General features: G+C 39.3%; 1 protein-coding gene across 2 annotated transcripts in view; it reads left to right on the plus strand.

The window, feature by feature from the left end:
• Window positions 1-23,752, plus strand: part of pik3r2 (phosphoinositide-3-kinase, regulatory subunit 2 (beta)) — a 33,748-nt gene extending 9,996 nt beyond the window's left edge. For both annotated transcript variants that reach the window (XM_005476086.3, XM_005476087.4), the window contains exons 3-16: window positions 7,980-8,072; window positions 9,694-9,768; window positions 10,234-10,383; window positions 11,419-11,629; window positions 11,755-11,840; window positions 11,940-12,042; window positions 13,221-13,319; window positions 13,482-13,662; window positions 13,858-13,977; window positions 14,141-14,283; window positions 14,399-14,575; window positions 14,718-14,789; window positions 14,929-15,099; window positions 16,029-23,752. In XM_005476086.3, coding sequence (XP_005476143.1) covers window positions 7,980-8,072; window positions 9,694-9,768; window positions 10,234-10,383; window positions 11,419-11,629; window positions 11,755-11,840; window positions 11,940-12,042; window positions 13,221-13,319; window positions 13,482-13,662; window positions 13,858-13,977; window positions 14,141-14,283; window positions 14,399-14,575; window positions 14,718-14,789; window positions 14,929-15,099; window positions 16,029-16,236 — 1,889 coding nt within the window. In that variant the 3' untranslated portion in view covers window positions 16,237-23,752. The remainder of the gene's footprint in view (window positions 1-7,979; window positions 8,073-9,693; window positions 9,769-10,233; window positions 10,384-11,418; window positions 11,630-11,754; window positions 11,841-11,939; window positions 12,043-13,220; window positions 13,320-13,481; window positions 13,663-13,857; window positions 13,978-14,140; window positions 14,284-14,398; window positions 14,576-14,717; window positions 14,790-14,928; window positions 15,100-16,028) is intronic.
• The last annotated feature ends 2,606 nt before the right edge of the window (window positions 23,753-26,358 follow it).

Here is a 26,358-nt window from a genome sequence, read left to right on the forward strand (position 1 = left end):
TCCCATGGCTTTTATTAAAATGCTGACATTTATTAATAATGCTAAGAATCTGCTCTGAGCTGCAGCAGCTTCCAAGTCAAACATTGACTTGGCATGCACTGGTCTACCTTAGCAAGCTCAAGTTCAAGTAAAACTTTGATTTGTGACCAAAGTTCCTCCACACTCCCAAGATTTCCATCAATTTCTTCTAATTTGCACTTCATTGCTTTTGGCTTCAGCTGGTTAATTTATTGCTTCCTTGCATGGGACGCCAGAGAGAAAGGTGTACACAGCCAAAATAGATAAATAAAAATTTTATATCATTCTCCACATAAAACCACACATTCCTCTCCTTATTCTCTGTAATTCCTTTTTGCTCTCTTTTTTTTTTTATGACAGATGTGCTAGTACCACTCTGAGCACGTAGGCTGTGAACTCTGAATTACCTCTGGTGTATCCAATTGGCTGATCATGGTGTATGGCAAAATACACAGGGCGTCATTCAACTAGTCTGATTTTATTTCTCATTTTTCCTGAAAATGTTTTTAAAAATTATATCATAGCTATAGCACAAATGTCTGCAGAATTATCAAATTAGATTTTTTCATGCAGATAGTTAAATAAAAGCCGAGTGAAGGACATGAATTGGGGAATAAGCAGGTAAGGACATACTGTAAGTATCCCCGTGCTTTGACTGACAGTGAGACAAACCAGTTGGGCAGCTGGCGCTTGTGTCTGTGATTGGGAGAGACAGGGGCAGAAGAAGCAAGTGAAATAGGGGGAGAGAAAGGGGGGAGGTGTGGGTGAGAGGGAGGCAGGGCAGTGACTGAAGGAATGGTACTTTGGCTCAGCACCAAAAGTGCATTGTACATTAGAAATGGCCAACTTTACAAATATCATCTTCATTTCCCTGAAAGAACAGAGGCCCTAGAGTTGCTGTGAATAGAGCTATTGTTGCTGTGGCACCATTTGCTATTCACAGAGATGGTAACATTACCAGTACCAGGCCTGGTGGTTAGGGGAGTTGACTGTTTTACAGGCTTGAATGCAACTAAGAACAATTCAACCTCACTACAAGCCGTTAAACTATAATTTATTTGTGTAGAGCACAACAAGAGAGGTCATGGCTTAAGTGAAAATTATTATATGCGATACACTCACCTCTTCTCTGTAATCCCTACTTTTACAGCTGTTTACTTACTATAGTGGCTAGCTAGTCATTTTTGAGCATAATTTTAGACTATAAAACAGGGGTGTCAAACTTAAGGCCCGGGGCCAGAATCGGCACGGCAAAGACTCCAGTCCAGCTCACTGGATGTTTTTGGAAAATGTTAACAAGGGCATAAATTAATGGACTTTAAATTGTGTTTTCATAAGTTTTCCAACTTATCCTACTAATAAAGACCTCCCCCACGGTCATTCATGCTACATCAAAGGAATTAAATAATAGGTAAGCAAATAATTTAGTGAAAAAACAGGAACTTTTATCTATCTAGTATAGAATGCATGTTTTCACAATGTATCCACACTAAAATAAATAAGATTTTTTGACTGGGAAATTTCTGTGAATTAACAAAAGCTTTCTGCTTTTTAATTAAAGGGCAGTAATTTTACACATTAATTTCCTACAAATTAAGCCCAAAGATTCATGCTGTTGATGTCTTTCATTTACTACATCATCATTTGTTTATGGTGTAGAAAACCTGAGATGTGCTGTTGTAATTGCTCTACTATTTCCTGTATTATAAATGGGATTAAATATGCAGTTAAACTATGTTACAGCGACAGAAAGGAGATTTTTCACTGGTCTGGCTCACTTAAGATCAAATTGGCCTGTATGTGATCCACAATATAAAGTGAGTTTGGCTCCCCTGCTCTAAAAGCTATGTTTGTATTTATATGCATTTATTTTTTTAGGACTAAGTCTGTAATATGTGTCCCTTGCTCTCCTCATGTGTGTACAAAGTGGTTCATTTACACTTGTATGGTATTTTTTTGTTTGGTTTTATTCAGATATTTGGATTTAATTAATTTGAACACTGCACACGGCAGCTGGAGAGGAAATGTTTCAGCCTCATGCAAAAGCTTGTAAAATTCTCAGAACCCAAGTGTATTTCTTTTATCAGAAGTCCTCCTGTTAACCATTATTTTCATCTCCATCTGGTGAAGGAAACCAGGTTACGCATTTGCATTCGAGAAACTGGGTTACCGTAGAATGTCGACAACAACTTGGCTTAAGTACATGCAAAAACTGCGTCATTGTTTTTCAGCAGTAGCGAGTGAAATGCAAAACGGAGATTTCTTGCTGGCTAAAATATGCAAACAGCTTTTCTGCTTTTTAAAGTGACATTGCGAGGGTAGGCTTAGCAGATGGTGTCATATAGAGTGCAAGCATTTTGTACCCAAAAAGAAACAGGGGGACTTCGATAGACTAACTGACTCACACTCCAGATGTTCTGCTCTGCATTTTGTTGTTGAGTTTATAGAAATTAAATGTAAACAGAGAAAAAATGGACTCAAGATATTTCTCAACCTGCGACGGTAATGAGTCTGAAAAAAGATTTTTTTTTTTTTTTTCCGCCTCTTTGCCTTGCTTCTCTCCTCTCCCTGGCCTCACTTTAACTGCCTGCTGAAGTGAACCATGGCTTGGCATTTTTGCAAACTCCTCCCTTGTTCTTTTACTCGCACCCCCACCCCTCTCTCCTCCCTCGTCCTCCTTCCATTTCTGCAGCCCTGATTCACATACTCGTCTGATAGTGTCTCTGGGCGGCTATAAACCATGTTCACGAAGCCAGTTCTCTGAAAGGAGAGGCCTCTCCTCCTCACTTTCTCTGCGCCTTACCAGGAAAACACTTTCAAAGAACCCACACGAGAAGGGTGGGAGGGGGGTTGAGACAGTAGAAAAAGACAATGGGAAAGTTATGAAGAGGCTGGAAAGGGAGGGAGGCACGGGTTATAGGGTAAGCCAAGGCCACCCTATCCAACTGCAGATATAGAAAACCAGCTGTACTTTCTTTTCTTTGCCGATCGTTGTGGTATTCTGCAGCTAGAGAAATTGTTACTGCCGTACAGGAGAACTCATTTAGGTGTGAAATTGTGTTATTGACAGATTAATAGCTTCAGTGGCTTCAGTAAACCAGAAACAAAGTTGGTAACTGTAGGAAAGAGTAAAAGAATTTCACACCGTTTATTTTACAAGAACTCAACAAAAGCATCCACAGTTTACTTTGTGGGGATTTTATTTCCTTTTTAACAAACGTTAATCGTATTCATTTGAAGGAAAAAGGAATTAAATGTTAATTTAATTATTCAGTGCAGGGCCTCCGTGTATTTTGTAGCATGTATTGATTGACCTTGTTGACTGGTGAAAGCACAGAAAGATACTAAAGTCGTTCGAATTGGGGTAATGTGTTTGTAAATGACTGAAAAAGTCACTCAAGATGCTGTGGGAAAAATAAAAAAACGGAAAAGGAAAAAGAGAACCTGACGAGCTGTGCCCACTCTTTATATCGATGGTGGCTGCAAATGGATTGACATAGAAAGTTTAAAAAAAATTCTGCGTATTTGTAGTCGATTCTAGCAGTTGTTTTTAAATTTGTTAATAGTGATAAATGATTTGGTATCTTTGATCTGTTTGATTGTATCTTTAGGAATTAACAGCCATACAATAATAAATGATCTTGCAAAAGCATTAAATATAATTTTCAGTTTTAGAAACTGTAGCAGTGTGCACTTATGAGAAATTTGACGTTACCCAATAATAGTGTCTCTTTTCTCTTAGTACATGATGATGTACTCTGTTTGACCACGTTCTCCAAAACTGACTCAGTCCTCAGACTCCCATTTTCAAATGTCCAACTTTAGAGCATTAAAAATCGTGTTTACAGCCTGGTGCAAGACATGGTCTTAGAAAGTTTCCCTCTTTTATAAAAACTCTGGATGAAGATTTGTTTTGTAAATAAATTAGCCTCTTGCTTACTGTTTGCGGCGTTGCCAATTGGATTTACAGGTATCATGATACAAGCAGCACATCAGAGTTTTTCATTTTTGAATTTTTCATTTTCATTTTTGAGCATTTTATTATTATTATCATCATTATTATTATTATTATTATTATTATTATTATTTCAGTATTTTAGTCTTAAATTACTGATATCTGTGCCCAAGGCTGCGTGATTATGGCCAAAGTAATAATCATGATTATTATATTTGAGATTAAGATCAGTTATTTCCAATGATTATACATTGAGTGACATGGATATGAATAAATTACATACCACGAAGTATTTCACAGCTGTGAGACCCCTCTTTTTTTTTTTTTTTTTCCCCACTGCGACATTTTGCGTGCAGTGCAGGTGATGCCCCTTTGGAAAAATACTTGTGTAAGGTGATAAGAATTTTTTTTTTGGTCCAATAAGTTGAAGATTTCCCTGAAACATTCGTTACACACCGTGTTTAGTGGGCACGCATATTTAGCCAAATTGAGTGTGAGTGGTTGGTGATTTCGGTGCGTCTTTGTGAGCTGGATGGATACAGCTTTTTATGGTCATCCGAGTCAAACTTAGCATTGCATTGCTTTTCTTGGCCTTCGTGCATTAATTATACTGCAGTTTGTGGTGTGTTTCATGTGCTTGATTAAGTTAGTTATGTTCCTTTGCGGCACAGACACACAGCACTCTTTGAATATGATTTTTCTTGATTAAACTTACTTGCCCAGTACTAACATTACTACCAAGCTCTTTACCTTCTGCTGTGCCAGACGTTTGAATATTGTTGTACATTTGTCTTTTGCGGTAGTGTCAGACTACAAACTTCAAGCTGCCCTGTAGCTTGCTCAGCATGCATTGTAAATATTGCACAGTCATGCTCATTTAGTTGTGAAAAAACAAAATTGTGATTGAGATTAAAATTTGAATAACTGTGCAGGCCTATCTGTGCTGTTGCAGTACACCTGTAAAGGTTATAAGCAGCTTGCTAACAAATCTAGCTGGCGTTAGCTGATAACTCCATCCTCTTATCTAAATATGGTAACGTCTAGCTCCAAATGAACATTGTGGTCCTAACATTGAAGCTACAACGTGCATCACATCCAAGATTATTAAGTGGTGAGAAGGTGGCTGTGTTCATCTTTTATGCTATTTGTGTTGCACGAAACAACTCCCAGTCAGCCTACTCTTATGGATTTCACAGAAAGTGTCTTTAGTGCCATTTGTGCTTCTTCCCAGTATTTCCTGGAGGCCAGTAAAACCAGACTGAGCAATGAGAACAGATCACCTTCATTTGTTGAGTTTTCAGGGGCTCACTACTACACGTGTAGCTTTGAAATATGTTGTGACAGAGGAGTGGATGGTGTGCCCAGTCATGATGCATTGCCTGTCAACATAGTTGGAGTGCAGTGAAGACATGTAGCGGTGAAACCCGACCAGCAACTTACACAGTGTTACCCACCATCTGTGAGCCAGACGCCAACTGGCCCTGTCACCACTGCACATAATATACGCATTCATGGTATCACTGCCATGGTTCAAAATGCGAGCAAAGGCTATCCCAAAGTTGTTGTTTTTTCATTTTAGCCTCAAATATTAAGTCCATTTGGAAGCAAATCAAACCTTTTATAGGAATGGAAACATTTAAGTTAGGCTTCGATACCGACCAATGGCAAGTGTTTATCTGGGGTTTGAAGTTTACTAATGTTGGGAAACTCAGACGGGCAGAGTTAGTCTTTCGACGGCTAATTGAAACCAGCAGTTTTACTTTATTGAAACCAATAAGCAAGGATGAAGCAGTTCAACCTTTTTTTTTTACTTGCAGGTCGATAGCGATAGTAGGTGTAGTTGCAAAGTCAACAACGCTCTTCTGGCTCAATAACTGCAGAGCTCCAAATCTCCTCTGACATTAAGATCAGCACAAGAGCTGTGCACTGGGAACTTCGCAGTCGTGTGGGTGGCCCAGTGCTTTTGTCCATTTTAGGTTTAATGTAAATAAATTAGGCTCTCTGATGAATTTAAAAGTGAACTTACAGTATGAATAAAATATATTTAGTTTTGCTCTACGTTTCAAAAGCACATTTACTCTTCATCACTTTGGTTGTGGTATTATAAAATGACATTTGTTTTAAAAAAAAAAATAATGAATGCTTTTCTCTCTTTCTTTTTTTCTTGTGAAGCTTATCACATATTATTGTTGCTGTTGGACTTGAAAGCCACACCCTAACTTAAGCACTGTTCAAGAAGACATTAACCTGAAACCAGCATGAAGTGTTTTGCATGAGTGTTAGGCTAAAGCGAGGAAATTCCAGAGGTTTAATTCGACCTGGGAATTCATGCTGTACACGGAGAAATCTCAGCTTCTGACACTGAGCTCTGAGAGGAAGAACGCAGCACAGCCAGCTACATATTACATAAGCACACTGATCGAGAAGATATCAAGCAAATATTATGCTTCACATAGCTTTGCTTTCTCCAGCCTACTCTTGCCTGTCTTAGGCTTACCTCGGACTGAGCGAGTGAGTCAGTGCAAACATCCAAATACAGGATTTGCAACACTGATCTGACCTTCAAATTGTCAGCTTTGTGTATAGAAAGGTGGTTACATTACACACAACACTGTTTTTGTTTTTTTTCTTACTTGCACACATCTAAACCCGACTGCAAACCAGATTAAAAAAAAGAGCGAGCTCGATGAGAGGGGGACAAGGCTGCAATCCAAAATGGCCAACAAGTATAAAGAAGACGAAGCGCTGTCGGTGCCTGCGAGAGAGCTGGAGACACCGTTAGGCAGAGTTTCCACGTTTAAGCCGACATGGTGGCACAGAGCGTGAAAGAAACGGCGAGAAAGAAAAAAACAAGAAAGAGAAAAGTCAAATAAAAAGTTAACTTAAAGAGGCCTAAAGGGGGTTAAAAGAAAAAGGAGTAAGAGGGAAAAAAATCCACTAAGAGGAAGAATCTAGGAGAGCAAATGAGAGAGAGTGAGTGAGACCAAGAGACATCGAGGAGCGGGAGAGAGAGCAAGGAATGTGCTGACGCGGCGTTTCTTGTCTGAACTCCCCAAATTAATAATCAGCAGCGGTTTAGCCGAGCCGTGCCAGGAACAGGAGACTACTGCCAAGCCCCAGCCAGGCCAGGCCCTCCCTGCTCCCAGACCCCCCTCCACTACCCCTCCTTTAAAAAAAAAGGAAGAAAGAGAAGGGGGGAAAAAAGAGAGACCCAGCTCACAGGCCTGTTCTGGGGCCGAATAAGAGGCGCTGCCTGCCTGTTCTAGCTGGGCCGAGCCTGGCACACTGCCACAGGGCTTTTGCTTGTTCAGGAGTTTTGATTAAATCCTTTATTGTGCTCCACTCACGCAAAGAGCTAAGGCGAAACACTGAGCAGGACGGAGTGAAGGGGAGGAGAGAGAACGAGAGCGGGGAAAAGAAAAGGGAGAAAAAAAGAGGGGGAGGGAGGGAAATGGGATCTCCCTTTTTTTTTCTCCCTCTAGCTTTCTCCTTTCCTCTTTCTCTCCAACTGAAAAGATGTTTGATTTAGTCTGTGGGGAATTGTAAAGTAGATAAAGTTTTTTTGTTTTTTTGTTTTTCTCGCTGCCTCTTTTTTTCTGGTGACCCCTTTTACTTTCACTCCTGCATGAAATCCCCTTTCTTCCTTTAGTACAGTCAGTAAATTGTTCTGGAGTTATTGTCATATCTCATCATTCAGATTTGAGGAGGACAATGTGTCCCAGCCTTTGACATTTCTGTCCATTTTTAATTATTTATAAGAAGTGTTTTATTTTGTTTATTAAATACTGTGCAAACAAATGCAAAATAAATAAATCCCACGGGGCTTTTGAAAATGGCTGAGCTTGTGAAATAAATACCCAGTGTAAACTCCCATTATGTTTTATTGTGTTCCTCATAAGTTTTGTATATATTATGAGCATATTTCGTGCTCTGCTTCTCTAAGCACTCGTACTTAACAGCGGGGTTTGTCACTGTAGCAGTGTGACTGAGATTTGTGTTGTTTCAGCTGTTCCCGTGCCGGACCTGAGCGAGCAGTTCACACCACCAGAGACGGCTCCCCCGGCCCTCGTCGGCCTCATACAAGCCATAGAAAAGAGAGGTATATTCATACAAACCAGCCAAGATATTCATCTGTTGTCTGTCACGCTGCCTCTGCTGTCTTTTCATCTACGTGCGACTGTCTCCCTCTCGCCATCTGCTTCTTGCTTTCATGCCAGCGTTTGCACATGTGCAGACATGCAGACAGTCGCACAGAGGTACAAGTGCTCTCACAAGCTCATGCGCATTCACATTCAGTACATATAAGTTCAGTGTGGTTTAACTGAAAGCAGACCCGCTAAGAGTCCTGCGCAGTGGGTTTGATTCACACCGTGTTATTAACAAATAGAGCTCGGTGGGACTCCATTCACAGTTTTGCCTTTTTTTTCTCTCCCTTCCTTCTAACTTTCTGTGTCATTCACACCAATTCACAAACTCTTTCATGTACAGAATGTTAAAAAAGTTGTGAAAAAACTGCTTCACAGCTTCTTACGGCTTTTTGTTGTCCAAGATGAGCCGTTTACCCTCATGTAAGACAAAGAAAAGGAAAATTGTAACGGCGGAGGTGCAGGAACAAATCAGACATTTTGTCTGTGAATTGAGTTACATAGTGTTGGATAACCAGACAGCTGCATTTAATTTACTCAACATTTACGTGTATGCTTGGAAAAAAATCCAGCATACTGGTTATAATAATATAATAAGTAGACCGAAATACATAATATACAATTTTATGCAGAAATACTGGGACTTGAGAGCGAAACGGCTAATTAAAAGTCAAACTAATATTTATTTTCTTGGCTAGATAAATAAAATAAAACATACTTGTCTCACATGTAATTTTAAACAATGTATCAATACACACAATACAGTCAGTACTAAGCTTCGTTGTACCATATTTACTCTTATCAGCGGGCTTGTTGTTCTGTTTTTAAAAAGTATCAGAGTATAGAGAAGAGTATATTTTATACCTAGTCTAATATGTTTAGAATTGGGATATATCCTTTGCGAGTTATTATCACTAACGAAAAATATAAATTTAATTTTTTTTCATCATCAGAGCAAGAAAACCGCAAAATCCTGGGGGAGAGCACGATTTTCTACTCACAGGGCTCTACAATAAGCTGTTTGTCCAAAAAGAAATTTTATTTTGGCAAAAATGAGTTGAACTGAAACGTGATGATTAGTGCTGAGAGTGAAATAGATGAGATGACCACAGTTTGGAAAGAAAAAAAGTCCCTGAATCCCCAAAATTAAGAAAGCAATGGATAACTTGAAAAGTTAAGTCCACCACTACAAACATGTGAGCCCTTCTTCGGTCTTTAAGATGTTGCTTTTGAACTTTGTGGGCCAGTCACATTCTCTGTGTTGTTGGATACAGTACTGAACTGTCACGTATTTACAGACATTCAGCTAGTAATGACACACATTATCATTATTATTTTTAATTGTTGTTCTTGTTGTTGTTACTTCTAGATTTCATAGTTACATTGCGCTGCCTTTTCCTTCTTTTTCCATTTCCAGCTTGTTGCACTGCGTTAAATTATCTAGTGCAAGTCCACAGCCATAGAGTCAGAAAACTATCTGTTACTACTTCTCTGTTTTCCGTCTAAATGTGTCCTCTTTGCTTCTTTGTTCCTTCTGAACACATCTACTAAAATTGCTCTTTCTGTCTGTCTCAGGTCTGGATTGCAAGACGTTGTACAGGACACCTAGCTCCTCGGGTTCAGATAGTCCAGTGTACAGCCTGTGCTCTGGTGAGTTACATTTGTCATTTATCTGTTTTAGTCATTATTTGATCCTTTTCTTTAACAGAACTTGGGTATATTTGGGATGGTTTCTCAGCCTGCATGCTCTTCAGCAGGTCCAATTCAGTGATTTAAATAAGAAAATCCACTCCAGAAAATAACTGAAACAACACAAAAAGTCAGAACAAATTAAAAATAAAAGATAATTGGAAAACACCAAACTAATATAACTTTTTACCTCCAAAAAAATCCTTTTGTTGGTCTCCAGAAAATACAGTTGGTGTTAGGCTTCGGGGCTCGTTTCATAACGGAGAAGTGGAAAAAACACCAAACACTGACATGATATGTTCTTGTGTACTTTCCTTGATTAAACTGCCTTTTTATTCCTTAAACTTCTCCCCGATGCTTGGTTGAGTTTTTTTATTCTAACAAACTGCACCTTTTGGTCTTTTGCTTTATGTATTGATCATCCAGAGAGTGACGTGGTTCAGAGGGATCTAGGTTTCCTGTCTGAGGGCGTCCTGCAGTACCTGAGAGACCTTCCATCACCTGTCATCCCTGTCTGTATCTACCCTCACCTACAAACTGCTCTCATGCAGCAGCAGGTCCTACAGCAGTCAGCAGGTACATCAAATCACAGATCGAAAATCTTAAAGTTGCCGCTTGTATTGACTGAGCATGTAGTTTTTCCAACAGGGACAGCGTGTCCTCTTTTGTGCATTTTTTTTCTTTTTACAATAATGTTAACAGTACAAATTAAATATTGTGCAGCTGCCTGCTAAGGGGAGTGAAGTTTATGCAGGTGCAGTATGAAAAGCAACCCTAGGACCCGTTTGAAACAGTCACTGGTGTCTGCGTGATGAATTAGGCGTTTCAAGAGAAAGTCAAGTTTGCACAAGTTGACGTTCAAACATTGACAGCATGACTTAAAATGAGTGTTGCCTTAAGCTTTAAAAAATGAATCTAAAATCCCGGAGTATTCACCGGAAAATCTGCAGCACACACAGTTCGCACTTAATGGGCTTAAACGTGAACAAAAGAGCTGCATTCAGGACCTTATTGTGCCAAATCTCTTTCTATTATCAGCGAAAGAACATAATTAATAAAAGGTGAAACCATCTCACACTGGGGTATATTCTTGTTTGTTTTATTGAAATGGGCTTACATGTAACTATAGGAAAAACATACGCAGAATGACTGATTAAGATGGAGATTTTAATGGGTGTAGACAAAATGGCAGTACAGTGTTACAGAACAGCACACGCACAAATGAGCTGCTGCTGCCGTTGTTTTTGTGGACATAAAGGCACCTTTCAGTGCTTCAGTGACTATAATTTAAGCGAAAGAATTGCACAAGGACTAAACTCAGCCTTGTGCGCTGCTGTTTGAGTTCAATCTGATGTCAGCATTGAGAGAATGGAAGCAGGAGGGGAAGCTCCCTGAGGCATGTTAGATATGCTTCAGCTGATTCTCCTCCGCACAAAGGACTCTCTGATTTCATTTTTGATATATATGTTTGTCCTGTTTTCAGAGACATGCACTAACCACATGCATTTTAACTACCAAATACAATCAAATGCACTTCTTATATTCAGTCAGCTGTAATAAAGCTACACAACTGAAGCCTGCACAGTTATTCACGACGTTCATGCCCCACAGATGGTGCGGTAGCTGGAAGCCACAACAGAGAAGTCAGCCTGGTCCTTGAGAACTCTACCACCGTCCCTCTCCATCACCGTCTCACCCTGCAGTACCTCCTCACACACCTGGCTAAGGTCACTCAGGCACAGGCCAGCAATGGCCTGGATACAAACACGCTGGGAAAGATCTTTGGCCCCCTGCTTATCTGGACCAGCCCCTCTACTGCTTGGTAAGTAGGGTTTTTTTTTTAACTTTCATGAAACAAATGTGTAACACATATGTAAAGGTGAAATGATGATAAAGAGTTAGCAAATCTAAATCTACATGTTGGAAATTTGAACTGTTGAATGGCAGGTTTCCAGTGGATGAGGAGTTCCCCGCCTTGGTGGTGGAGAAACTGCTGATAGAGAGAACTACAGGTCAAGACCTCACTCCTCCAGGTAAGTCATGTTGTTTTAAGACTGCTTGGATCCATTCCTTTATTATAAAATACTGCTGAAGGAGGTCCGGGTTTCTGATGTGTTTGTGTCTGTTTGCAGTTCTCCCAGCGAAGCCTGTGAAGTCAAAAATGACACCATCAGCCATGACAGACACGAGCAGCCTGCTGAATGATGCCGAGTGGTACTGGGGCGAAATATCCAGGCAAGTTCTGGGCTCATAATATTGATTTTGTTTGATGTATTATTTAAAGAAATGTCTGATTAAATGGACACTTGTGACAGATCCATAAAGATTTCGATGTTATTGAAAATACTTAAAATTAGTGAAATCATGTTAGTATTTTGCTCTTAAATAAGAGGCAAGGCCTCTTTTCTTAAAAAGCAACACACATTTAATGTTTCAAACGTTTTTACATACATCTAAAAACTTAGCACAAACAGTAAGTTAATTTGTGTTTGGTCTATTATTGCTTTGTTGTAATGATGCTTCTGGGCAATAAATATTACACCATTGGAAACTTATTTATTTTCCCTTAAATGGTGCCACATTTTTAATGAAAAATTATTTGTGGGTCGAGCAGCAGAGTTGAGCATGTGGCAAACTTGCTTAATCTTCTCTGCCATTTGCAAACAGCTTATTCTGCTACTGCCTCTTGTTTGAGGTTGTCTAGAAAAAACTGGTGAAGAAACATATTAGTAATTCAAGAATTTATTGGTTTAACAAACAGGGTCCTCAGTATCATGTTGAACACCCATACACAGCCACAGCTGCCTGGTACCCCTCCTCTGGCTGGTCACCAGCTTGGTCACACACTGCTGCAGGATGACATCACACAGCAGTCGTGGCTTTGTGTAATTAGTATTGTTACAACAAAGAAATAGTCGACCATAGACAAATTTGTCAGTTTATGTACAGTCTGCAGCAGCTCCTATAAGCTTATAGTGAAAAGTAACTAGTGAAAGTGTCAGCTGCTGATGTGTCTGCTAATGGTCTTTCATTTCAGTAACAAAGTATCTGTCTTTTTTCCCCTAACCTTATGTTCTTTGTGACTTTGTGTGATATTCTTAGCTGAGGGAGAATATTTAGCAAAAAAGCCAGACTCACCTTCTACAAGCTTCACTCATAGTCTTCCAGACTTTGTTATACCTTTTCTTTTCTTTGCAGTAGTTGCTTAACCTGTACTTTTGATGATGACAGTATTTAAAGTATCTGTTCTGCAGTGTTAACTTTCAAAAACTAGAGTCAATCAAAATGCTGAAAAAAGTGGGACATCTGATCAGCCTAGAAAATAGTATGACCACTGGGGGGTGCTGCAACACACAGAACCCAGTTCTTGCTTTGCCTCTTGCAGCTATCTTGATATGCTGCTGTATTTGCAGAGAGGAGGTGAATGAGAAAATGCGAGACACTCCAGACGGCACCTTTCTGGTCCGAGATGCTTCAAGTAAACTGGAGGGCGAGTACACTCTTACACTCAGGTAAAGTAACAGCTGTTCTTTAATACTGACTTCAGATTCAGTATAGCAATAAGAAAGTGATATATAGTAGAAACAAACCAGGCCTACTTGACAGACAACATGTATTAGTATATGTCGTCTTATTTACTACCCCATTCTCTTGGCTCCTGTCTCCGTCTGCAGGAAGGGGGGGAACAACAAGCTTATAAAGATTTATCACAGAGACGGGCGGTACGGTTTCTCAGAGCCTCTGACCTTCCTGTCTGTAGTGGAGCTCATCAATCACTACCGCCACGAGTCACTGGCCCAGTACAACGCCAAGTTGGACACAAAGCTTCTGTATCCCATCTCCAAATACCAGCAGGTGGGTGAAGCTGCACATTACAATAAAATAAATCAGCTGTCATCACAAGATGTGGATCATCCAGCTCATAATTTTCCCTCATTCCATTTACAAATCGAGAAAGATATTAATTAATAACACGCAAATGTAGTTGGTCTGAATCTTCAGTAAGTGGTGATCTTGCTGTCATCTGTTTTTCATGTGGTACAAAATCAGCTGGTGAAGGAGAACAGCATAGAGGAGGTGGGGGAGCAACTGAAGATCTATCATGAGCAGTACCAGGAGAAGAGTCGCGAGTACGACTCTCTGTACGAGGAGTACACACGCACCTCGCAGGTTTGAATAGCACACATACTGACACAAACAAGGGATGTGTTTCGGAGTATTATAAATGCTAAACTAGCATAGTGCATAGTGTTTGTTGATGTGATCAGTAACAATATGCAGTTTATCCTGAAGATAAAGTTGAACTGGATTGAAACGTCTCTCTCTGTCTCAGGAGCTGCAGATGAAGCGCACAGCCATTGAAGCCTTCAACGAGACCATCAAGATCTTTGAAGAGCAGTTTGAGACTCAGGAGCGGTACAGCAAAGAGTCTTTGGAGAGATTCCAGCGTGAGGGCAACGAAAAGGAAATACAAAAGTACGTTTGTATGTGTAATCCTATTTCTAGCGTGGCACAGATGCAAACAAAGCTTATATATTTAAACAACATTTTGGTGATTTGAAGGTATAATGTTGTGATTCTTGCAAATTAGAATCCAGAGCAACTCGGAGCGTTTGCAGTCTCGTGTGAAGGAGATCCACGACAGCAAGCGTAAGCTGGAGCAGGACCTGAGAGAGCAGGTGTCTGATAACAGAGAGATTGACAAGAAGATGAACAGCCTCAAGCCAGATCTCATGCAGCTTCGCAAGATCAGGGACCAGTACTTAATGTCAGTAAACTTTTATCCATGCATGAAATTGAACTTTACACATTCATATATTTGTTCTGTATACAGTTGTGAGAACCTTAATGTTGTGCACAGGAAGTAACCTGTAGGTCAGCATTAATTCTGTTGTCCTCTGGTTTTTCAGATGGTTGATGCAGAAGGGGACGAGGCAGAAGAAGATCAATGAATGGCTGGGCATAAAGAACGATGCTGATGAGTAAGTGACGGCTCGGCAGCTTGTGCTGTCATGAATGGAGGCAGCTGCACCTCTGAGAGTAATGAAGGCAGTAGTTAAGCTTATTGTTCTGTCCGGAGTTTCTTTCCTGCTTGATAGTTTTTGTTCATTGCATCTTCAGGTCCTTCTCACTGGAAGAAGATGAGGGCTCACCCCACCATGACGAGTGTACCTGGTACGTGGGCGACATCAAGCGCACCCAGGCTGAGGAAATGCTGAGAGGCAAATGCGATGGAACCTTTCTCATCCGTGAGAGCCAGTCACAGAAGGGCTCTTACGCCTGCTCCGTAGTGTAAGTTTGTGTTTAACTCTGTGAGGTCTAAAGGGCTTTTTCACACGTGTACTTTGTTTATGCTGGTCCGAATCATTCAAGTTTGTAAACTTGTAGCCTTTCCCCGTGATTTGGTTTGTTTTCACACAGAGAAGAATACAAGTGAACCAAAATGCGTCACTACCAACTACGTGAGAATGTTCAGTCTGCTCATTTTTTTAAGCTCAAACCTGCATCGTACACCTGGTATAGTTCGAATAGAGGTCAGATCACATTCACACCATAAACAAAGCGCTCTGGAGTTCATTTGAAACCGCACCGATATCACCTCCTCCGAAGGGTCTCAGTGTTGTTTTGATTCTCCCCCGAGTGCTTTTACTGTGATCTTATCTGCACAAACGAGCAGCACAGAGGGGGAAAATGAACCAGTTTGATTTAAATGGACTAAACAGCACAGGTGTGAAAACATGCAGTTAAAACATTTTTATTTATAATTGAAAATGTTTGGTTGTACCAAAAAATGTGGATGGAAATCACTTCTTCTTCTTCACACTTCTTTTCGCCACGTGGTCAGGAAATTATGTGAGAATAATTATTCTGTCACTATTGCAAATACAGGGCTAAGTTCACTAGTGTAGCTCTTTCTGAAGATAAGAGAATAAGTTAAGAGCAGTACCTCTAAAGGTGAATTATTTAGAAATTTGAATTCATACACAACCCAAAGTGTTTTAAGGTAAGAAAAATCTATTTTAAGATTAATCCAATCTCATAAAACCGAAATGCAGAAATTCAATTCAAATACATTAAGTTATAAAATAAAATTTAAAAGGAGGAATAACTCAAGTAAATTTTCTACAGACACTGAAGTTAACAGTTACATTACTGTTGGGTTTATGAAAGACTTTTGAGACTAAGATCACCTCTAAAATGATCTCTGTTCTTGTTTCTAGTGTGGACGGTGACTCCAAACACTGCGTCATCTACAAGACAGCCACGGGGTATGGATTCGCCGAGCCCTACAATCTGTATTCGTCCCTCAAAGACCTGGTGCTCCACTACAAAAATGTCTCCTTGGTCCAACACAACGACCAGCTGAATGTAAATCTAGCTTGCCCAGTCCTGGCCCGCTCCCAGAATCAGAACCAGCACCCCAGATGAATTATTCACCAGCAGCATAGGACACCAGCCAGAGTGGGAAAATTAGACATATGCATTGGGGGGGGGAAATGAACTCTGGACAATGCTTGTTCCTGTGGCAGGTAAAACAGACTCAATAGCCAGGATTAAAAAAAAGAAAAAACAATGTATTTTTGGCCAGAAGCTGATGCTAATTTCCCACACTGACCCCAGTCCAGCAAAGAGCACTCCTTGCTAACAGCATGGCTTCATAATAAGCACACTACTACTGATAACGAAGCACTGTACAGTTAGCCTGGCTGATGCAGTCAGTTAAAAGCTGATGAGAGTGGTGCATTAGCCAGCCACACTGTCCAGTGTCGGTTACGGAAAAAAGTGAGAAATTCACAAGAACATTCATTTATTCAGGAAAAAAGACTAAAATACATCAAAGGAAGGCACACACAATGGGGGGTTTTTCTAAATCTTTGAAAAGCGGAGAGACCAGATGGTGGGATGATGGTAGAAATTACAGGAGCCACATTTGGTTTTTTGGGTTTGTTGGTTTTGGGGGGTTTTTTTTGCCTTTAATGCGAGATAAATGTCCACAGACAAAGGCCCGATCTGTCATTCCCAGACTGCCTGCAAACTCTCCATAGACAAAAGCCTGAGCTGTCATCCGAGGAAATTACTGGCTTGCCTAAACCAGGCTGCTCGTTTCACACCTAAAGGCGGCTGAGAAAAAACAATGGGCTGGGAGTGTAGTCACTGGAGACTGGGGGGGGAGGGGGTGAAGAGGGTTGCTGTTTCAGGGTTTTTTGTTTTTTTTTTTAAAGAAAAAGATTGATTCAGTTAAAAGCTTGCTCAAGTGCCATAGTAATAGCTTTGAATGACCACAAGCCTGTGTCACTAGAATAAGGGGGCACGTCGAGGTTACAAACCGAAAGAGAAGGGGGGGAGTAAACGGTTGTCGACATAGACAAAGCTACAGCTTTAAACAAAATAAATACATACACATAGGTATATTTTTATGAAATGATCTCTATTTCCAACAGCTTTGGCTTGTTGCTCTCTTTCTCAGTGGGTGTCCTTTTGATCTGACGAGGTACAACGTACAGTGATTGCTGTATAACAGGATAAAAATGCATGGTACATATTTGGTATATTGTGAATATAGAATTGCTTTTTAATCACAATACACTAGATGGAGAGGTACATTGATAAATGCAGTTCCACGTGATTCAGGTTTCCTTTTAAAATGGAAATGGTGGAAATACTCCTGCGTCTCTTCGTTTCAGACTTCTTTCTTCATCCTCTGTAATACTGTAGCACCTGTAGCCATTGACTTAAGGCACTGTTAGTGCTCCTCCTATGTGTCTTGTTTCTATATGCTAAAGACACTTGCAGAGCATCGACCTATGTGATTATTGTATCTCGTGTACTGTATTTGCTTCATCTCTAGTTAGATTAGACTGTTTCCGTGGTACAGTGTCCTTGCAGATGTTTATTGTTTTGGAGGGTGTTTTTTTTTTGTTTGTTTGTTTGTTTGTTTGTTTGTTTTTTTATATGCAGATTTACTCACGGTACTTCTTCTCCCTTGCGCTCGACTGTTCATTTCATCACAAGCTTGACTCACAGAGCTGTAGAACATTTATGTACAAAAAGATAAAAGAAAGAAAGAAAGCAGTAATATAAATCATGTACAGTATATTTCAGACACACATGCAGCCTGTGTATGTGACTTTATACGGTTCCTTCACGGAAGATTTGCTATGCTTTTAGATTCTGTTTAAGGATGCAAATTATCCATTTTAATGTGAGCCAAATGAAGGATGTCTTTTCATGTAGCAAGAATGAAAAAAGAAACAGTCCTTTTTGCCATTTAGCATGACCTTGGCGGTCTGAGAGATTATCCGGTATGTTATGCATGGAGTCCTTCATTTGGGTTGTTGTTTATCTTTGTTTGTTTTAACTTGGATTAGTGGTTGAAAATTGTGCTTTTTGTAGTGAATATACAGTATTCACTGGCGTGTGGTCTTACTATGCACAACACGGTTGTATGCGTATAATATGTTTTAGACTTGGGTTCAGTTCCCTCCCGGTGATGTGGCAATGAATTTCTCCTATTTGTTTCTCCGTGTTGGCTCGAGGTGTAGATAGTACCGCCTCCGTTCAATGTCACGTTCAAAGCACAGCGGCGTAGATGCAGGGTTACTCAGTTATTATGTTCTCAATGAAAATGTGGAGCTGAAAAGAGGCGTCAAATGATGCTGCTTTTAAACTTGATTCATGTAGTTGGTGTTTTTTTTCCAGATGAACAAATATTAATATGAATCTTTCACATTTTTACATTTAGTAATCTGAGAAAGCCAAAAAGAAGAAAAACTATTTTTGTAGTGGGGTATAGAAGAGTCAGGGGTCATTAACAATAGAAAATGGGGAAAAATGCTTTTAAAATCTTGGTCTTATTTTGGTTCCTTTTTGTTGAGAGAGAGAGAGAGAAAAATTGACACGTTCTTCTTAAATTAGATATTCCTCTACTCTGCTGGTGATTAGTTAAAAGTCATCTCAAACAAACAGTGCTTGTCTATTTCTGAAATGTTCAGTTTCAGACATCAGGTAGCAACATTTTTTTCCCAGACATACCAACCCAGTCTTCTGATCAAACCTACCTTGACCTGAAAAGTTTTAATCATTTTGATTTCAGTCAGGACGAATCTATTGTACTGTACTTTGCACAGTTCTTGGCAAGTAAAGGACCCCAAGAATTAAAGTGGAGGTGACAGAGGTGCTTCTGATTAGAGGGCTATTAAAAAAATAAATAAACGTACGAGTGAGAAAGATTAGAAGTGCCTTTAGTCGTTGCGATGAGCTGGTCGTCTCCCTGTTGTCGTTGGAGCGTTGCTGCGTAAGACGATGCCACAACCACAACCACATGTTGTGCCCCACCGTTCACACATTTGTCGTTTATCAAAACAGAGGGGTATCTGGCAAACGAGCGTAGTTGTTGTGTGTGATTGTGCGTGTCTGTGTGTGCGTGTTAGAGCAAATCTGAGCATGTTATAGATAAGAGAGTGGCAGATATTAGCCGTGCCTCTTTGGTATTGCATTTATAGTTGTTACATATTCCTTCTTTCTGTAGTGGGGCCTGTACAGTAGCTTGGTGCACCCAGGCTAGCCTACTTCAGTGTTTTTGTTGGTTGTTTGTTTGTTTGGTTGTTTGTGTGTCTGGTTTGTTTGAATAAAACTCAGAAAAGATATAGAAATGTGAACAGTACACATCCGTGGCCCAGACCAGTTGTTTAAAGCTCATTTGGTAAGCTCTAAAGCTAATGCATGCAGCAGTTCTCAGTGTTTTGTATTAAGTTAGTGAACAGGTGATCTGATTAAATCATCCACCGTTATTCAGTTTGTTGGACCAACACTTTTGTGACTGCACTTTTTTTTTTGTTTTGTTTTTGTTTTTGTTTCACACACTCAGACTAGGGTGTCGCCCAACTACCGAAAACTAACAGACAATGGTGATGCTGAGTTGTTTATAGTGTTTTTAGTTGATAGTTATTCATTCAGTATATCAGGAATGATTGACATTTTCATTATGATATCAGAGTATACAGTGTACAGTATATGCTTTTGTTGTTTCGCAGTCAACAACTGTCTTGTAAATCTGATGCTTTTGACTGATTGCAATGTTTTCATTATAGAATTAGTTTTACTATGTGGACTGTGTAAACTCTGTAGTACTTTTCAAAGCTACTTTTAGGAGAGCTGCTAGCTCATTATGCAATTCTCATCTGCACAGCAGAAGTGTCCAGCTAAACATGAAAAACATAAATCTTCCTTAAAAAAGAAGAAGCTTCAGTTCATCCAGGTTTTCACTTATTCCTTGTGGTATTTAAACATGCAAATAATTGCAAGGTCACTCTTTCTACCTTTCTACAAGTGTATTGCACAACACCACAGGTGTTTTCAGTCTCATTGACACAGGTGTATAAAATCAACCAACCAATCAGTGTGCCTTTGCAAACATTTGTGAAAGAATGGGTTGTTCTAATAAGCTCACTGAATATGGTCATGGTGCCAAAAGAGGATATCACTGTTACAACACCAACAACCTTTGTGAAATTTCTTCCGTCCATGATATTCAGCCGTAAGTGTTTTTATTCCAAAGTTAAAGTGTCAGATCACGCAAAGTTACAGAGTCACATGGAGTGCATAAGTCACCGAGACTCTGCTGACTCAGTTACTGCGGTGCTCCAAACCTCCACAGGCATTAACATCAGCACAAACTCAGTGTATTTCAGTTTGCAGTGACTCTATACATTATCCAGAGTACCCACAACTTTCTTTTTTTAAAAAGTGATCCTATTTAATGTTCTTTGAGCACTACAAATGAGGTATTTTCAAACCTCCTTAAACCATTTTTCTCCAAAGCATGGGTCAGGAAAACATTACATTGTGGACCAGATATGGAAAAGGTGGCCAACTGTAGCGTTTCCTAACGAATACAATGGAACATTGTTTCCATTTGGTTGAGGACATAAAAGTGAAACTACATGCATGGCTTGATACCACAAGGAGTCAGTGAAAGCAGTGTCGGGGATTTTCAAGGTGATTTTGTGTAAAGCATTTCTAGGGAAAGTCATGCTAGTGGAGTCAAACTTTAACCCACAACTGGTTAGCGTGACACAAGTTAATGAAAAAGGTGGTCAACTTTTTAGTGTCTGAAAGAAAAATAGAAATGTAGAAGTGAACAGCTTCCAGCATCACTTGTTATGATGTACATTTTTGCAGTGTGCTTAAACACTTTGGTACGCCATGTTATTTACACGTTTATTGGCTAGCTGCAGTGAAAAGTGGTCGCACAGTGAGACTGGCATGAGAAGAGCAGGAGATGAAGACTTTATTGCGCTTTGACATGGAGTTGAAACTCTCAAACTCAAAGCTTTCATCCCGCTTCTCTATTAGATATGCATCTTGGAGCTTCTTGAAAAGAAAAAAACAACAAAAAAAAATTTCTATATGAGACATATTCATTCAAGGAATTAAATATTTTTTCATCATTCTTTGGTACACTGTAAATGATAAACCTTGAAACGGCCTCATACACAAAGCACATCTTTCACTGACTACAAAGAAACACATATTTGTTGTCTATTAAGGTTTGAAGAATGAGAGATACTAGAGAATAAATATTTTCAAATATATACTTAGATATCTATATTTTTGGATGATTTAATTCTGATTTGGTTGGCGCTTGAAACGAATCAGAACGAGGCTTTGATGTGAACACTTTTAGCTCCGTGGCTGCTTTGCGATCGAGCAGTTGTTGAAATGCAGACATATTTACTTACCCGCTGCAGCGAGCTTCATCAGGATCACCAGTTAAAACTTTGTGGTTACAGTCGATCGACATTCATGATTTTTACGCATGATTATCAGGTGTGTTCGGAGGATGAAGCAAGCTCATGTACATGTGTTAATATTTACAGAGCTGAGTCTATATGTTAAATGCAGTCCTGGCTGCTTTGCATTTTATTAAATATTAGTTGTTGGTTGTTTTTTTTTTTTTGTTTGTTTTTTTTTTCTTGTTTTGTCTTTTGGAAGACAGTTTTTGTTTGTTTGTTTGTTTGTTTGTTTTTGATTCTTTTTGTTTGTTTGTTTTTGTGAGTAGAGGCAGTGTTAAAAAGTTGCACCACAAAAGATGCACTCGATGCTGCTGCAGAGATCTGGCACAGATTGGACACTGATGCTGTAACAAAGTGATCCATCTTACCACTCGGTCTTACTGCGCCAGATCTCAGTGGCTGCTGAAGGTTTTTTGGGGGTGGGGGGTGGATGTGTGCTTACAGCCAGGAAAGAAAAAAAGAAGAAAAAAAACTAAACCTGATGCTGAGGAAGGTACACGACTCAATGGTTCACGATTGCTCCTCTACTTGGAACAATGATGGCATTAGAAAGTGATCTTTTATGGTGCCTTAGTATATTTCTTTCTATTTTGGCTTTTTAAAAAAGCTGATAGATTTGTCTGTCCAAGTGTTCTTTGTTTTGTTTGTTTGTTTATATCTTTAATGATAACCTTACAGAGCCTATAAAGAAAAAATAAGCTAGCTTGAATTTTTTTTCCTCTATACAGAAAACACAAATACAAATGTTTACAATATGTAATTAACCAAATAGTAAATATGCGTTTGAGAATCAGTCTGTCCCTCAAAGCGGCTGTGATAGATTGATTTGTATTTCTTTATTTCTTCTGTCATTTTAAACTTGAAAATGTTATGACTGCTTGTTCTGTTCCCCCCACATTTCACTTTGTTCCTCTTTTTTTAAATTTCCTGTGAACAGTGCTCCCTCTATTGCAAAATAGTTACTCAGCAATGTAGTTGAACTATTTGTCTGTCAGTCTTTCTTTACCTGCTGATTTCTTCACCTTACACTGAGCCTTGTATGTGCTGAATCCTAACTTGAGACCCTGTTGCATCTTTTGCTGTTTCTGCACAGTACGGTGAATTCGACTATGAATCTGACTGATGTATCTGCGGTAAAGGATTCAAAGAATTTCATATTGTGTATTAGTAAAAAAAAAGAGGAAAAACAAAAGCGCCACTTGGTAAAAATACTTGAGTACAGATTAGTACATAAGCGAAGATTAGAATTCAGGAATAACTATCTAAAGGCATCCTATTGTTGTTTTTTGCACTACGCAGCAAATGATAGTTGAATAAAAAGCTGAAACGATTGCTCTTTTGGTTAAGTAGTTTTTAAGACCAAAATTCAGCCAATATAGTCGCAGCTTGTTCAGCCTATGTGTCATTTCACTTAAAAAAAAAATAAAAAAAAAAATCTATCTATATATGCTAAGAGCAGCACTTTCATTTCCCTTTGTTTTTTAAATCTTCTCACATTGTCACTCCTCCGTGTGGAAAGTTGGCATTTGTTTGATTAACCTGATGTGAATGTTGTAGTATCGTTCACTGGTGTACAGTAGTTTATATTGCCTCACACTCGTCATGTTGGAGGCAACATTGACGGTGGTCCACGTTGCAACAGGCTGGGCAATGTTACACAGCAGCAACAATTTAAGAGGCATCACCACATCTTTACCCTAATCAGAGCACACATTGCATTGCAGCGTTGCCCACCGAGTTGCCTCTTGAGTCACCGCTTCAGCAGACATACAGCTAAAAGTTATAGTTAGTAAAGATGTGGCCGTCTCTCTCACTCAAAGGCAGTGAACAGATGGACTGTCAGATAAAGCTACTCTACACCAAAGTGCAATTGAAGGCAGAGGGAGCACTGTTGTTTCAGCCAGTAGGGGCCTACTGGTTGCAATGTGCCCGACCCAGATGCATGAAAAGATGGTTATTCTTCTTCTCTTGTGTTATCCTCCCTCCGTTTATCTGTCTTAACTCAGATGCGGCATTTCTTTCTTTCTCTCTCATGTACGGCTTGCTTCAGAGTGGTATGTCCTCAGACAGGTACTCTTTGATCTGTACGGTTATTTCTTTAGGTTAATGCAATGATTTTAAAAAGACAATAAAAGATATCTAAAATGCCATATGTTGTCCTCTTCTTTTTTCCCTGCCCATTTTATCCTGGTACATTTTTACATGTCTGTGTCCTGATTCAGCTTGGCATAAAACGTGATGGCACTGCATATTTGTAGAAGTACCAAGTATGCTATTCATGACATATCTATATAAATGTCATGAACTGGCTTGCTCAATCATCCAGGTATGGAAATGCCAAAAAAGTTAATTATTAACTATTATTAAAACACAAGAGTTTATCATTTTTTTGAGGGATGCAGAGTTCAAATTGGTGAAAATTGATGTGTGTCACAATGCTGTGTTTGATCTGTGTTGGATCAAATATGGTGGGCTTGATTTTTAGAATCAGTTTTGTTGTTATAAGTCAGTTGTTTAGTATTATATGCTATAATTCAGTGACAGCAACGAAGTGAAGTTCCACATCCTCTGGCTAATTGTTCATCTGATGATGGATGCGCTCCTGGATTTGCTGGGCTTCAAGTTCATGTGTTAAAGATTTTCCAGCAGGTGCATGGCAATATCCTCCATCCTCCTCTGAAAAAACTTTACCATCAGTTTAACTATAGGTTTAATCTTTTCTAGCCCAAATATGTTTTGCTACTAACCATCCACAGCAGTACATTTAGCTCCCATATTAGCCGCATGTTATGACACTCCACTTAGCATTACCGAGGAAAAAGTCAGAACCAGTAGTTCAGTTCCTATTGGTTGCCTACTTCCTACATAGAAAGAGAATAGAATCTTTGCTGGTTTTTAAAAGTGGTAGTTGGTCTTAATTTAAGAGTCGAACCCAAACAACTTAGCAATGAACGAATTTTAAATTGGATCTTAACGTTATTTAACATTACTAGCTTGTCACAAACTGTTCACATCAGCCTTGTCATCTCAGTGGCTGTCAAGAAGCGATTCTTAAGGAAAGGAAAGAGAAAAGACTGAGGCATGCCAAATGCATAAGAACCGGACTGAAAATCAGTGGAAACAGGTCTGATAGAGACATCCAAATGTTAAATTTAAACTTTACTGAAGCAGTGTGGGATCATTATGACAGAGAACGGAACAAAAAGCAGAAACAAAAGAGCTAAATGTCATTCAAGAGACCTGGACAACTATTCCTGAAGACTACTTAAAGAAATAAACAGAAAGCTGCCTAAGAGATTTAAGACCATGTTGAAAGATAAAGTGGTCATACCAAAAGTGGACTTGCAAGCTGTATTTCCATGCATGTTTGCACATTTTTTTTTTTTTTAAATAATTTGCTGCACTTAACTTCCATTTACCTGGCAAAATGTTGATGACATTTGTACTCTACTGTAGAAATGTGGGCATTTAAATTTGGGCAATTTGAAAGATGACACCATATAGAAGCGAGAAACTATGAGTTCTGTAATGTTGGTACAACCTGCAGGGATTCTGTTACTTCCTTTTTCATATGTTTGTATTTTATTTAAGTTAATTTATCAGTTTTACATCCACTGTTCTATTTCCTGCCAGCTTTTAATACCAGCTACTCACTGTGTCTATTGAGGAACTCCAACCTCCATATGCTTTCCCCTTAATTTTGGTGTAAGACCGCAGCCTTAAACGGACTTCTGTTTTGCCTCAGTTTCTGTATGCCTTGTGTGGACTTTTGATTCACACAAAGAATATTTGATTTTTTGCCACTCTAATGTGTGCTCTGCCTCCCCTGCCTGGGTATTTGGCCCTGGGCCTTCAGGCCGAGCCTCGTAACACAAACCACATTTCACAGTAAATATGGGAAAGGAAAGAAAATTTGGAATTCCCCTCCACAAAAAAAAGTTTGATTTTCAATGAAGTGAGGTGCTTTGGTTTTGCCAGCTACACCCAACACAAAATACAGCGCAGAGTGTCAGGAAGTTGAGTGAATCACACAGTCATGGCTCACTTCCCTGGTTTCAGACGAAAGCTGTAAGAGATCATGTGAGAATCACCAGGTAATCCTTATATAGTGCCAAAGGTTTGTGATGATTTTCTGCATGTCAACTCTTCTTGAGCAAGACCTTTGGACCGCCTCTGTTTTATAATGAGACAAAACAAGAATGACAACAATAGACAGGAAACTTCCCCATTCATCTGTTGGAAAAAAAACCCCTAACATATCTTAAGAGGGAACTTCTTAACCTTTACAGAACATGATAAGATTTAAAATTGGGATGTTGCATCGTCTTAAAATGCCCTTTTGAATCCTTATTGTAAAGTAAACATTTTCCAGTATTAGGTTTTAATTGTAGAGATACAATTTATGTCACACAAGTTACGGAATGTTCTTAAATTATACCTTGAAAACCTTTGTGAATAAAATAAATAATAAATAACTCATATATATATATATATATGTTTATTTCCTTTTAAAAACGTGTGAGCTATTGTGCCTGTACACCACGTTATTTTTTTATTGATAGACTTGAAATGTCCACGTAGTTAAATCATTGCGAACATCACGAACTTTAGGATGTGTAAACTTACTACACACTTGCATGCAAATCACATGGCACTTCTATTTCCTCAGAACAGCAGCAGAGACTTCGCTCTCTTTGGATGGATGTCTCCTAGTTACAAGTGACGCTTAAGACCACAGCCAATCAAAAAACAGCCA

The sequence above is a fragment of the Oreochromis niloticus genome, linkage group LG18, assembly GCF_001858045.2.
Source record: "Oreochromis niloticus isolate F11D_XX linkage group LG18, O_niloticus_UMD_NMBU, whole genome shotgun sequence".
In the NCBI taxonomy this organism is placed as follows: Eukaryota; Metazoa; Chordata; class Actinopteri; order Cichliformes; family Cichlidae; genus Oreochromis; species Oreochromis niloticus.